A 14,868-nucleotide genomic window follows, 5' to 3' on the forward strand; every position below is an offset into this window, starting at 1 on the left:
TGAGTGTACCAATTTACTCATAAAGGTCAAACCCAGTGAAACACTCAAACCCTAATCTTCCCAAGTGACTCTGCCCCAAGTTGACTTGCCCCATTACCTCTTCTCTTTCATGGACTGAGGCTCCATACCCAACTCATTCTGATTAGATTAGATCCCCTACAGTGTGGAAACAGGCCCTTCGGCCCAACAAGTCCACACCGACCCTCTGAAGAGTAACCCAACAAGAACAATTCCCCATATTTACCCCTGTTGGATTGTGGAAGGAAAGCAGAGCACCCGGTGGAACCCACACAGAGAATGTGCAAACTCCAGACAGACAGTCGCCCGAGGCTGGAATCGAACCTGGGTCCCTGGGTGCTGTGAGGTAGCAGAGGGGAAATGGGTCTGGGTGGGCTTGAAGGGCCTGTTCCCACACTGTAAGGAGTCGAATCTAATCAGTGCTAACCACTGAGCCACCCGCCTTGCTGTGAGGTCCACCTGCTGAGAATGAAGTTTTGTTAACATCTATGATACAAAACATGATTGCCCTAGTTTTTTTTTTAACTTCAGGCTAAACTTGGGCGGCACGGTGGCACAGTGGTTAGCACTGCTGCCTCACAGCGCCAGAGACCCGGGTTCAATTCCCGACTCAGGTGACTGACTGTGTGGAGTTTGCACATTCTCCCTGTGTCTGCGTGGGTTTCCTCCGGGTGCTCCAGTTTCCTCCCACAGTCACAAAGATGTGCGGGTCAGGTGAATTGGCCATGCTAAATTGCCCGTAGTGTTAGGTTAAAGGGGTAAATGTAGGGGTATGGGTGGGTTGCGCTTCGGCGGGTTGGTGTGGACTTGTTGGGCCGAAGGGCCTGTTTCCACACTGTAATGTAATCTAATGTAATGTAATCTAATCTAAATATTCTTAACACTGCCTGTTACTTTCAGAATTATACTTCGATCATTCAGTGGAGAAAATAATACCAGTACTCATCAAATAAGGTTAACCCATAAGGACTAGTCCACTTGTAGTAAATGCAGCCTGTCTCATTTGGTTGCAGAATAATATTGAACGCACCCTGCCATGCATGCTGCTAGACCCAAGTGCCCCTGACAGCCAGCCGAGCATCACAGGATTAGACTTCAATGTCATTGAAGGAAAGCGATCGGCTTTTGTTAGGTTTGGTTGGAAGGGGGGGTCGGGCAGATCACGACACCGCGGCATCCCGCAAAGTAGGCGGGTCACCAGCAGGGCGACCTTTACCCGGTCAAAAATTCCTCTCGCACAAACTGGCGAGGACCCGGGCGTCACCCCGGACCGTTATTTTCCTTACTCATTAGTTTAAGGCATAAAGGCAAGTTCCTAACAACGTCAACCTAATCACACTCAGTACACTTTAATGTCAGGGTGGCTGCAACAAAACCCGGCTTCAAGTGGCTCCAATTGACATTACCTACCTTGAGAAGACATTTTCCCTCCCCAGCAAACTGGGGCATCTCCTGAAACCTGTGGGGAAAGTAACGGGTAAAGGGGAATAATATTATGCAAAGTAGGGTGACTGAGGCATTATGGGATTTGTCCCCGGGCACCATGAGGATTGTGGGAGTTGTATGCGCGGGTGTTGTGGGAGTTGTAGGCAAAAACAATGCAGATGCTGGAAACCAGATTCTGGATTAGTGGTGCTGGAAGAGCACAGCAGGTCAGGCAATATCCAAAGTGCAGTAAAATCGACGTTTCGGGCAAAAGCCCTTCATCAGGAATAAAGGTGCCAGACTACCACTGCGCCCCCTTTATCTGCTGGCTTGATGGTGAGGTTGGGATTGGAGCAGAGGGATTGGAGGGCTGGTAACCGCCTCAACCTGTCTACCCCCCTCCCCAACTCCAACCTCTCACCCTCACAACGCGCAGCCCTCCAATCCCTCTGCTCCAATCCCGACCTCACTATCAAGCCAGCGGATAAAGGGGGCGCATTGGTAGTCTGGCACACTGACCTCTACACTGCTGAAGCCAGACGCCAACTCAAAGACACCTCTTCCTACTGCCCCCTCGACCATGACCCAACCCCCCATCACCAAACCATCATCTCCCAGACCATACAGAACCTCATCACCTCTGGAGATCTCCCACCCACAGCTTCCAACCTCATAGTCCGGGAACCCCACACTGCCCGGTTCTACCTCCTTCCCAAGATTCACAAGCCTGACCACCCTGGCCGACCCATTGTCTCAGCATGCTCCTGCCCCACTGAACTCATCTCTACCTACCTCGACACTGTCCTATCCCCCCCTAGTCTAGGAACTCCCCACATAAGTTCAAGACACCACTCACACCCTCCACCTCCTCCAAGACTTCCGTTTCCCCAGCCCCCAACGCCTCATCTTCACCATGGATATCCAATCCCTCTACACCTCCATCTGCCATGACCAGGGCCTCTAAGCCCTCCGTTTTTTTCCTCTCCCGACGTCCCCAACAGTACCCTTCCACCGACACTCTCATTTGTTTGGCCGAACTGGTCCTCACCCTTAACAATTTCTCCTTCGAATCCTCCCACTTCCTCCAGACCAAAGGGGTAGCCATGGACACACGTATGGGCCCCAGCTATGCCTGTCTCTTTGTTGGCTACGTGGAACAGTCGATCTTCCGTAATTACATCGGCACCACTCCCCACCTCTTCCTCCGCTACATTGATGACTACATTGATGACAAGGAGGTTGAGCAACTCATCAACTTCACCAACACATTCCACCCTGACCTTAAATTTACCTGGACCATCTCTGACACCTCCCTCCCCTTCCTGGACCTCTCCATTCCATTAATGACGACTGACTTGACACTGACATTTTTTACAAACTCACCGACTCCCACAGCTACCTGGATTACACCTCTTCCCACCATACCACTTGCAAAAATGCCATCCTGTATTCCCAATTCCTCCGCCTCCGCCGTATCTGCTCCCAGGAGGACCAGTTCCACCACAGAACACACCAGATGGCCTCCTTCTTTAGAGACAGCAATTTCCCTTCCCACGTGGTTAAAGATGCCCTCCAATGCATCTCGTCCACATCCCGCACCTCCGCCCTCAGACCCCACCCCTCCAACCGTAACAAGGACAGAACGTCCCTGGTGCTCACCTTCCACCCTACCAACCTTCGCATAAACCAAATCATCCGCTGACATTTCCGCCACCTCCAAAAAGACCCCACCACCAGGGATATATTTCCTTCCCCGCCCCTTTCCGCCTTCCGCAAAGACTGTTCCCTCCGTGACTACCTGGTCAGGTCCACGTCCCCCTTCAACCCACCCTCCCGTCCTGGCACCTTCCCCTGCCACCGCAGGAACTGCAAAACCTGCGCCCACACCTCCTCCCTCACCTCCATCCAAGGCCCTAAAGGAGCCTTCCACATCCATCGAAAGTTTTACCTGCACATACACTAATATCATTTATTGTATCCGTTGCTCCCGATGTGGTCTCCTCTACATTGGGGAGACTGGACGCCTCCTAGCAGAGCGCTTTAGGGAACATCTCCGGGACACCCGCACCAATCAACCACACTGCCCTGTGGCCCAACATTTCAACTCCTCCTGCCAATCTGCCGAGGACATGGAGGTCCTGTGCCTCCTTCACCGCCGCTCCCTCACCACCAGATGCCTGGAGGAAGAATGCCTCATCTTCCGCCTCGGAACACTTCAATCCCAGGGCATCAATGTGGACTTCAACAGTTTCCTCATTTCCCCTTCTCCCACCTCACCCCAGTTCCAAATTTCCAGCTCAGCACAGTCCCCATGACTTGTCCTACCTGCCTATCTTCTTTTCCACCTATCCACTCCACCCTCCTCCCTGACCTATCACCTTCATCCCCTCCCCCACTCCCCCATTGTACTCTATGCTACTTTCTCCCCACCCCCACCCTCCTCTAGCTTATCTCTCCACGCTTCAGGCTCTCTGCCTTTATTCCTGATGAAGGGCTTTTGCCCGAAATGTCGATTTTGCTGCTCCTTGGATGCTGCCTGAACTGCTGCGCTCTTCCAGCACCACTAATCCAGAATCTGGTTTCCAGCATCTGCAGTCATTGTTTTTGCCTACAACTCCCACAACACCCGCGCATACAACTCCCACAATCCTCATGGTGCCTGGGGACGAATCCCATAATGCCTCAGTCTCCCTACTTTGCATAATATTATGGAAAGTGGAGGAAGTGGTGGAGGCTGGTACAATTGCAACATTTAAAAGGCATCTGGATGGGTATAGGAATAGGAAGGGTTTGGAGGGATGTGGGTCATATGTTGGCAAATGGGACTAGATTGGTTTGGGATATCTGGTCAGCATGGTCGGGTTGGACCAAAGGGTCTCTTTCCATGCTGTACATCTCTATGACTCTAATTATTACAGCACAGGAAGCCATTAAGCCTCAACCAGCCTGTTAAATTAGCATAATTGCCTAATGACAATCTCCTGCTTTCTCCCCAAATGCATAAACAGTATAAGTATGTAAGTTTGCTCACTGAGCTGGAAGGTTTGTTTTCAGACGTTTCGTCACCATACTGGGTAACATCATCAGTGAGAGTCTACGGTGAAGCGCTGGTGGTGTGTCCCGCCTCTCTATTTATAGGTCTTGGTTTCTTAAGGTGGGTGCTGTCATTTCCGGTTTTTTTTTTCAAGCGTTTCCAAGAATTCTCATGCGTGTCTTTGTTTTGCCTGTCCTAGGATGTGTGTGTTGTCCCAGACAAAGCGGTGTCCTTGTTTGTTTGTATGTATGAAAATTCTCAGAGGCCTGGCATTCTAACCAGAACTCCATCAATAAACACATCGATTTAGATCCTATCTACCTCCCCTTTGAGAAAACGAACTGGAAATGAAATCACCCACCTTTACCTATAAACAGAGAGGTGGGACATACCACCAGTGCATCACCGGAGACTCTCACTGATGATGTTACCTAGTATGGTGACAAAATGTCTGAAAACAAACCTTCCAACTCAGCGAGCTAACTTACATACTTATCATCAATTTGAGCTACAAATCTCCTCAGTACTCGCTAACATAAACAGCTTTCCTATCCAAATAATCATCCAATATCCTCTTGAATGCCTCAATTGATCCTGCCTCTGCCACATTTCCAGGTAATGCATTCCCGATCCTAACTACTTACTTTAATCAGATTTTAATTGAATTGAAATTTCATTGTCTGCCAGGTGAGTTTGGAACTGGTGTCCCCTGCCCTGGGCCTGTCTGGTTACCAGATTCTGGATTAGTGGTGCTGGAAGAGCACAGCAGTTCAGGCAGCATCCAAGGAGCAGTTACCAGTTCAGTAACATCTGCACTATCCCATCCCTCCCAGAAGGTGCAGGAATAAACTACAGAATATAAATAATGGAATATTGGCCTTTCTATCTGAGGGACCAGAATACAAAGAGCGACAAAAATGAATAGCCATACACGAGTCAAAAATATTGGGGTAATTGTGTTGGCACGTGAGGTGATGCCGAGTCCTCCTGCCGCGGGCGGCGCTGCTGCCGCCGAGTCCTCCTGCCGCGGGCGGCGCTACTGCCGCCGAGTCCTCCTGCCGCGGGCGGCGCTGCTGCCGCCGAGTCCTCCTGCCGCGGGCGGCGCTGCTGCCGCCGAGTCCTCCTGCCGCGGGCGGCGCTGCTGCCGCCGAGTCTTCCTGCCGCGGGCGGCGCTGCTGCCGCCGAGTCCTCCTGCCGCGGGCGGCGCTGCTGCCGCCGAGTCCTCCTGCCGCGGGCGGCGCTGCTGCCGCCGAGTCCTCCTGCCGCGGGCGGCGCTGCTGCCGCCGGCGGCGCTGCTGCCGCCGAGTCTTCCTGCCGCGGGCGGCGCTGCTGCCGCCGAGTCCTCCTGCCGCGGGCGGCGCTGCTGCCGCCGAGTCCTCCTGCCGCGGGCGGCGCTGCTGCCGCCGAGTCCTCCTGCCGCGGGCGGCGCTGCTGCCGCCGAGTCCTCCTGCCGCGGGCGGCGCTGCTGCCGCCGAGTCCTCCTGCCGCGGGCGGCGCTGCTGCCGCCGAGTCCTCCTGCCGCGGGCGGCGCTGCTGCCGCCGAGTCCTCCTGCCGTTGTGCGCAGGCGCGAGGCCTATGCCCATGCTGGGAGTGCGGTGATGGCGGAGGAGAAGCGAGTGGAACCGCGACGGGAGGCAGAGGAGGAAATCGAGGAGGAGGAGGAGGATGACGAGGAGGAGGTGAGCGGGGCGGGGAAGGGAAGGCTGGCCTGGACCTTGGGGGAGGGAGTGTACTCCCCGGGCCCGGGTCCCCCCCTCACTCCCCGGGCCCGGGTCCCCCCCTCACTCCCCGGGCCCTGTCTCCCCCCCTCACTCCCCGGGCCCGGGTCCCCCCCTCACTCCCCGGGCCCTGTCTCCCCCCTCACTCCCCGGGCCCTGTCTCCCCCTCACTCCCCGGGCCCTGTCTCCCCCCTCACTCCCCGGGCCCGGGTCTCCGCGGCCCCCTCCCCCGGAGTCCGGCTGGACCCCAGCATCACCCTGAGCTGAGGTTCTGGCCTCACGGTCAGGCCGCTGCTGAAGTCACCCTTTTTAACATCCCTCTGTTTCACGGTGACCTTGGCTCCTCCACGTCCTGGAGTTCCCTCTCTCTAACACACTCCCTGCTCTCTCCTACACCCTGCCCTGCGGAATATTCAGCCTAAACTCTGGTGCCTATTTTAATTTGGGTGAAGTGCGGTCTGTTTAATGCTCCTTCCTGGTGAAGCAGTGCCACACTACACTCATTCTGGCCTCTACAGCACCCCCTTTTTTAACTTGCTCCACCTTTGGTGTCTGGGACTTAATTCCCTCCCTAAATCTTTCTGCCTCTCTCCACCTTGCAGGCACTTCCTTAAAGCACCTGTCCTAAGATTCTGTCACATTTTGGATCCCTCTATGAAGCCCAAGTTAGATGCTAAAGGTAAGTTGTCCCAGGGTAGGCCAATATATGGGCTTGATACCTTGTGAAAAGTTTCTGCTTGGTGAACTGTTCACAGCATTCAATAGTTCAGTGCTGGGCCATCCTGGCATTTAGGAAATGGTCATGGAAACAATTGAACAGGGCTTCTGGCTATTCAATGACCTTCCCTTTGTTGCTGTGAGCTGCTTCATCTATGCTTCATATTAACACTCAAGAGTTGTGTCATCGTTCTGCATATCAAAGGATTAATCCTATGCTTACAGCTTGATGAATCCCTCTCGGAAAGACTGTGGGGTTTGACCGAGATGTTCCCTGAAGGAATGCGAAATGCCTCAGGTGTTGCTGCCGACTGCTCCGTGTCACTGGCAAAGAAAATCTACAGGTATGTGGCATCTGGGATTAATATCTGGTGGGTAGAGCTTGGTACCTGGGAATGACTGTGGCAGAAAGGTACTTTTCTGTTTGCACACAGGACATGGGTATTGCTGGATAAGCCAACATTTATTGCTGACCCCATTTGAAAAGGTGGTGTGAGCTGCCTCCTTGAACGGCTGCAGTTCTTGGGGTGTAGAGACACCCACAATGTCATTGGAATAGAATCCCTACAGTGTGGAAACTGGCCCTTTGGCTCAACAAGCCCACACTGACCCTCTGAAGAGTAAGCTATCGCCAGACCCGTTCTCCTACCCTATTATCTTATATTTACCCCGATTAATGCACCTAACCTGAACACTGGACAATTTAGCACGGCCAGTTCACCTGACCTGCACATCTTTGGACTGTGGGAGGAAACCAGAGCACCTGGAGGAAACCCACGCAGACTCGGTGAGAATGTGCTAAGTCCACACAGACTGCCGCTTGAGGCTAGAATCAAACCTGGGTCCCTGGCGCTGTGACGCAGCAGTGCTAGCCACTGTGCCACCCCATTAGGGAGGGAATTCCAGGAATTTGACCCAGTGACAATGAAGTATAGTGAGTGGTTTGGAGGGGAACTTGGAGATGGTGTTGTTCTCATTTATCTGGTGCTGTTGTCCTTCTGAATGTAAATGTCAGGAGTTTGGTGGGTGCAGTTGGAAGAACACATTGCAGTCAGGTATTGAGGAATTGTGAGCCTCTCTGTTATTGAGTGCTTGCTGTATCTTCAGAGAAGGTAGTGGTTTGGGAAGGAACGTGAAAAATAATAACTGAGCACATTAGAATGGGAAAAGGGAGCTGATGAAAACTGCCGTGTTGTGAACAGGTCAGTATCCAGACCCAAAGGACAGCCTAGTGCCTAAATGAAAGACCCAAACTGAACATAATGTGTAGGTGCTGGGTGAAGTGGTATGATCTAATTGGTATTGTTTCGGGCGTGGGGGATAAAGCGACTTTTTGCAAATTTTTGAAGACCGTGATAAGAAAGCATAACACTCAGAATGCAAGAAGGGGTGATGAATACAGTACCTGGGTTACAGGGATATGGGTATTTGCCTGAGTGATGGGAATATTGGTATTTACCTGTGCCAATGCTGCAGGGTCATGTGTGTTTGTCTGGGCAGTGGAGATATATGTATTTATCTGGGCTGCAACAATATGGCTAATACCCAAACTGTGTGGCGATTTTCAGTTTCACCCGGTCGGCCCTTTGGGTGGGAACCACTTCCTTCATGATCCTGGTTCTGCCGGTTGTGTTTGAAACAGAGAAACTTCAACTGGAGCAGCAACAAATCCAGCAACAGAGACAGGTACAGACTGGGACACGGAGCAGTATGGGTTGAACACAGGGAGGGTTATAAACATATGGATAGGGGGCAGAGGTATGCCATTCGGTCCCATCAAGCCCTGCTGTGCTATTCAGTAAGTACATGGTTAATGTATTTGTTTCAATTGCCACTTATCCCAGTAACCTTTTATTCCTCTGCCTAGCAACAATCTATCTACCACCATCTTACAAAATTCAATGACCCCCATCTCCACCACCTTCAAAGACAGAGAATTCCAAATTTGCCCAGGCCTCGGAGATAAAAAATGAACTCTCCTTATCTCTGTCCTGAAAAAGTAGCCCCTTGTTTTAAAACGGTGCCCCTGATTCGGGACTGACCCACATGAGAAAGCATCCTTCCCATGTCCATCTTGACAAGACCATTCAGGATGTCATACACTCAACCAAAGCACTCCTCACTCTTCCAAGCTCCAATGGAAATGAATCCAGCCTGTCCAACCTTTCTGAAGAAGGGCTTATGCCCGAAACGTCGATTCTCCTGTTCCTTGGGTGCTGCCTGACCTGCTGCGCTTTTCCAGCTACACATTTTCACCAATGGAAATGAATCCAGCCTGTCCAACCTTTCCCCAATAGGACAACCCATTCATTCAGTAAACCTTCTGTGAGCTGTCTTCAATGTACTTCAATCCTTCCTTAAATAAGGAGACCAAAACTGCTCACAGTATTCAAAATGTGGTCTCGCCAATAATGGAAGCATGACATGCAGTGTAAAAAGCTGTGACCCCAACACAGACTCCATTCATCATATCCCACAATTAGGAAAACAAGACAATGGGAGCAAAGAAAAATCTCCCTTTCCCACTTTGCCAAGCTGCCACACTCACTCACTCTGCAGGTTACACTCTTGATTAAACCTTTAGCATTCTTTACTATTCTTTGTATTCTGACCAGTCATCTGACCTGCCACTCATCTTTGCCCAATTAAATGTATTTTCCTTAAGTTTAATACTTTCCCTAACTTCTTTTGTTAACACTGGATAGTGTGACATCCCCTTAGAATTTTTCTTTATAGTAGGAAAATACTTATTCTGAAATAGCCCTTGAAATGTGTGCCACTGCATCCCCATTGGTCTGAGTTAATTTCAGCCGACTCAACTTTCATGTCCACACAGTTGCTCTGAATTAGGTTTAAAATAATAGTTTTAGACCCAATCTTCTCCTTTTCAAACTAGGTATAAAAATTATGGTTGCTGCTACCTCAGATTGTCTATACTTTGAGGTCATTAATGAATTGTCACATCGTACAGTACCAAATCCAATATAATCTGCTCTCTGGTTGGTTCCAGAAAGTGCTGCTTTTTCAAAGTATTTCTCTTGAAAGTATTCTCAGAGCTCCTTATTCTGGTTTCTCTTGCCAATCTGTTTTCTTTTCACTTTATTTGTCAATTAAAGTCACCCAAGATTATTGCAGTCTCTTTATCACAACCCAATGTCTCTTGCATACTTTGTCTCACACTGTGGTTATGTTAAGGGGCCTATCGACCACTCCCACTAGTGACTCCTTTTCCATCCTATTCCTCATCACCACCCAAACCTATTCTACAACATGGTCCCCTGGATGGGGATGGGGTTGGGGACTTGGGCATGGGATTTAGACATGGAGGGGGGTTGGGGGGGGAGTGTGGGGTCTGGTTGGGATAGGGGTGGCAGCCCCATTGATTGGTGGAAATTGGGTTGTACTGGTTGGTTGGTTACATGGGGTTAGTGTACGTTCTGTTTAATTTCTGTTCATTCATAACTTGAGGTTTCTTTTCCTCCCAGATTCTGTTAGGCCCGAATACAGGACTATCTGGTGGAATGCCAGGAATGCTGCCGCCACCAGTTCCTGGGAAAATATAACACATGAGACGCCTTGAGAAGAAAATACCGATGTAATGGGAAGGGTTCGATAGACCTGTGGGGTGGGGTGGGAGGTTTGACATTAGGAACAGCTGCTGTATCAGCTGCTCATTGCCAGCGAGATGTGAATTCATCCTCAGTGTTCATCTCTGGAGCATTTGGACGTCCCGACAGACCGAATCTCATCTGCAGCTCGGGATCGGAGAGTGGCAAGAATCGGAATTCTAATCTGCTGGAACAGTCATTGGTTTGGGAAAACATTGTGGGTGGGGGGTGGGAGGGGGTTGCAGCCTGATAGGTTCTCAGAGCCATTTTTCTAATGAACTGCAAAGTATCTCAATCGCTGCCAGCATTTATCTGAGTCATTCTGTTGGGAAGCGGCTGTAGGAGCTGGAGCTTTAGACCGATTGGCAGATCAAGTGTGTTGGAATATGGTGGAGGTATGAAGGACTGCCTTGTGCCAGTGCAGTATAGTAGAGGAGTGTGAGGGACATGCCAGTGAAGTACAGTGGAGGGGTGTGAGAGCCTGTCCTGTGCCAGTGCAGTACAATGCAGGGGTGTGAGGGATCTCCAGTGTCAGTGCAGTACAACGGAGGGTATGAGGGGCTCCCCAGTGCCAGTGCAGTACAGTGGAGGGTACGAGAGAGACTCCTGTGCCAGTGCTGTACAATGGAGGGGTGTGAGGGGCACCCCAGTGTTAGTGCAGTACAATGGAGAGGTATGAGGGACTGCCCAGTGCCAGTACAGTGAGGGGGTATGAGGGACTGCCCAGTGCCAGTACAGTGAGGGGGTATGAGGGACTGCCCAGTGCCAGTACAGTGAGGGGGTGTGAGGGACTCCCCAATGGCAGTGCAGTACAATGGAGAGGTATGAGGGACTGCTGTGTTCTAGTCCTTGGTTGCACGCTGTTTTTTTTCACCTCAGGAACAAAGCAAACCCAGAGTCTCTCTTGTCTCCCAGGAGCTGACTCGGTTGTGGCAGTGATACAGCAAGGATCCTAAGCGAGCTCTGACACAGATTCAGGTTACTGTCTGATCTGATTGATGGGCATGGCTTGGCTCAAGGCCAGGGTGGCACTAGTGCTAGCAAATGTACTCAAAACAATGGGAGCCAGTGACTTGCTGCAGGAAAGGGACAAGCCAGCTTCTTCCTGCCTGGTACTCCCTCCGAACCTGGGCACTGATGGCACAGAGGCTGATTGGCAAAGTGGTGCCCTGTGGGTCTTAGTGTAACAGGTGAATGGAGACCTAGCTGCCTGGATGACACTGAAATGTGCAGGATTTGGAAATCCAGGCAGCTGCAATTGAATTTACCCAAGACTGCGCTGATCTGACACTAAAGTTCCCTTCTGCAAACCTCACACATGATGGGATTAGTTTGAATACCTGCAGGAATGGTGGAAGGTTACCATTGTGCTTTATGACTTGAAGTTGGGGGTTTAATAAATGCTTGATACTGGATTGTGAGTGATTTAATCTGAATGAGAGATGGCAACAAGGTTCAGCAGCAGCTGAGTCCATGTCTCTGCCTTGCTGTCTGCACGATTGTAGGGTTCAGAATCTGGATCTCTGCACACTTCAATTTAAAAGATCTGGTTGGCACCAAACAGATCATCTTAATCCACTGGTTCACTCTGATCTGAAGAGTTGAGTTTAACTCAACATTAGCTCTTTTTTTTCCTTCATAGACATGTGAAAACTGCTGTGTATTGAAAACTTTATTGTAACAACCAAACTAAAGTCAACACCGACTAAATGTTGTTAAGCAGGCGGCTAATAATCTACAGGAACGGTATTTCCTTGTTAATTAATTAACAACTGCCTCATTACGCGATGCAGATGTGTATTCTTGTGGGTAATGACTTAGACGCCTGTCACAATATGGCGAGTGTTCTGGTGATCCTAAATCTTAACTAATCTTGATTCTTCAAACTGTGAATCCATTCTCACCAGCATTCGCCCTGATGGTCAACAGAAAAACAGTCCGTCCAACTGCTTTGTATAATGCCGGTTGTTTTCAGTCATCCTCTCCAGAACGGAGTCTTCATCCAGAGAGACTGCTGCAACTGTTTTGTTTGCTGGTGTGAAAACTGGTGCTTGAAATTTTATAGGTTTTGGCTTCAGCCTCTGTTTCCATTTTGACCAAATCACATGGGCTTGTCTCCGGGCAGAGGTCAGAATGATTGTACCATTCCCCATTCCAGGACATTCTGTTTGATGTTATTAAAAGGAGGTAAAAACAATGACTGCAGATGCTGGAAACCAGATTCTGGATTAGTGGGGCTGGAAGAGCACAGCAGTTCAGGCAGCATCCAAGGAGCAGCGAAATCGATGTTTTGGGCAAAAGCCCTTCATCAGGAATAAAGCTTTATTCCTGATGAAGGGCTTTTGTCCGAAATGTCGATTTCGCTGCTCCTTGGATGCTGCCTGAACTGCTGTGCTCTTCCAGCACCACTAATCCAGAATGTTATTAAAAGGAGGCAGTCTAAATCTGAGGCTGCGTATGTGGGCTGCTAGGCCTTCTGCAAGATGCAAGGACGAATAGGTAAATGGATAGCGAGTTTTGAGAAGATCTGTAGCTCAGGTTGAGATTCTGGATGTAGGTTTGCTTGCTGCGGTGGAAGGTTCATTTTCAAACACAAACCTTCCAGCTCAATGAGCAAACCTACATCCAGAAGGGAAGTAGATCTTTGAAAGATGCTCCAGAAATGTAAGACCATTGAGTAGAGGAGTTGGGATGTCATGTTGACATTGTACAAGACACTGGTGAGGCTACTGTTGGAGCACTGTGTACAGATCTGGTTGTCCTGCTATAGGAAGCATATTATTATTTAATAGGATATCGTTAGAGCTGGAGCGTTTTGAGTTATAGGGAGAGGCTGTATAGGCTGGGACAATTTTCACTGGAGCGTAGAAGGTTGAGGGGTGACATTGTAGAGGTTTATAAATCATGAGGGGCATAGATAAGGTGAATGACAAAGATCTTTCCCCTAGGTGGGGGAGTTCAAAACTAGAGGGCATATTTTTAAGTTGGAAGAAGAAAGATTTAAAAGGGATATGAGGGGCAACCTTTTCATTCAGAGGGTGGTTCATATGTGGAATGAACTGGCAGAGGAAGTGGTAGATAAAGTTACGGTTACAACATTTGAACAGGTACATGAAAGGTTCAGAGGGATATGGATCAAACACAGGCAAGTGGGACTAGTTTAGTTTGAGAAACTTGGTCAGACATGGTCGGGTTGGACTGAAAGGTCTGTTTCCGTACTGTATGACTTTTAAGATATTTCTCTGAACACCTGTATCGGGCTACAAGGGCCTGAGGACCAATTTTAATAAATCTACTTTGGTTTGGCCAGAGTGGACTGGGAGCAGATACTTCAGGTAAATCAGCGTTAGAACAGTGGGATGCATTCAAAAAGGAAATTGGGAGAGCACAGGCCAACTTGTTCCGATAAAGAGTGGGATCAACAAATCCAGTGAATCCTGGATATTGAGGGATATACAAGGTTGGATAAAGAGAAACAGGAGATTTATGGCAGATACTAGAGAATCACAATAACAGAAACTCTAGAGGAGCATAGAAAATGCAAAGGAGAATTTAAAAAGGAAGTTAGGAGAGCAAAAGGGGTGCATAAAAGTACAATGGCAGGTAAAATAAAGGAGAAATCCTAAGTCATTTTACAAAGTATATTAAGGGTAAAAAGATAACGAAGAAAACATTCATAATGGCGATTTATGCATGTAGCCAAAGGATGTAGGTAGGGCTCTAAATGAATACTTCAAGGTCGGTGTTCACTTGTGAGAGGGACAACATGGACATAAAAATAGACAGCAAGACTGAAACAACAAAAGAAATTCGCACAGACAGTGGGTTCTGCGAGGCCTGGCAGATGTCCTTGGCTTCTTGATCTAAAATTAAGTCCAGGACCACCCCTCTTCTGTATGACTTATATGTACTGGCTTAAAAAGCTGTCTTGGATTCATCTTAAGAATTCTACTCTCTCTCAACCTTTCAATCTGACTACCCCAGTTAATGTTGGAGAAGTTGAAGTCCTTATAACTTTTATACTTATCTGAAATCTGCCTACGTGTTTGCTCTTCTACTTCTCTCTACCGTTAGGGGGCCTATACTATACTCCCAGCAATGTGATTGCTTATTTTTGTTTTATTAAGTACCCCACATACACCTTAATTTGAGGAGCTTTCTCATATTCCTTACTGTTGTAATTGAATCCCTAATCAATTTTTAAAATTTGTTCATAGGATGAGGGCATTATTGGCTGGGCCAGCATTGCTGTGAGTCTGTAGTCACATGTTGGCCAGACCAGGCAAGGATGGCAGTTTCCTTCCATAAAGGGCATTAATGAACCAGATGGGTTTTTCCAACAATCAT

General features: G+C 49.3%; 1 protein-coding gene and 1 non-coding gene across 3 annotated transcripts; one reads left to right on the forward strand and one right to left on the reverse strand.

The window, feature by feature from the left end:
- Positions 1-1,170: 1,170 nt before the first annotated feature.
- LOC122542382 (U12 minor spliceosomal RNA) lies at positions 1,171-1,321 on the reverse strand. The gene has a single exon (XR_006309793.1). It is a non-coding gene; the product is annotated as a U12 minor spliceosomal RNA (small nuclear RNA).
- A 4,697-nt stretch (positions 1,322-6,018) lies between these two features.
- tomm22 (translocase of outer mitochondrial membrane 22 homolog (yeast)) lies at positions 6,019-11,936 on the forward strand. Of its 2 annotated transcripts, none has more exons than XM_043680007.2 (4): positions 6,019-6,157; positions 7,139-7,257; positions 8,482-8,599; positions 10,399-11,936. In XM_043680007.2, exons 1-4 carry the CDS (start codon positions 6,077-6,079, stop codon positions 10,474-10,476), a joined length of 396 nt encoding a protein of 131 aa, XP_043535942.1. In that variant the 5' UTR covers positions 6,019-6,076; the 3' UTR covers positions 10,477-11,936. The 2 variants fall into 2 exon arrangements, with proteins under 2 accessions (XP_043535942.1, XP_087834524.1); XM_087978398.1 differs by lacking the exon at positions 6,019-6,157 and adding an exon at positions 6,512-6,875.
- Positions 11,937-14,868: the final 2,932 nt, after the last annotated feature.

This window comes from Chiloscyllium plagiosum, unplaced genomic scaffold (genome assembly GCF_037043375.1).
Source record: "Chiloscyllium plagiosum isolate Xiang-an unplaced genomic scaffold, Cpla_swu_hap1 HiC_scaffold_33, whole genome shotgun sequence".
Classification (NCBI taxonomy): domain Eukaryota; kingdom Metazoa; phylum Chordata; class Chondrichthyes; order Orectolobiformes; family Hemiscylliidae; genus Chiloscyllium; species Chiloscyllium plagiosum.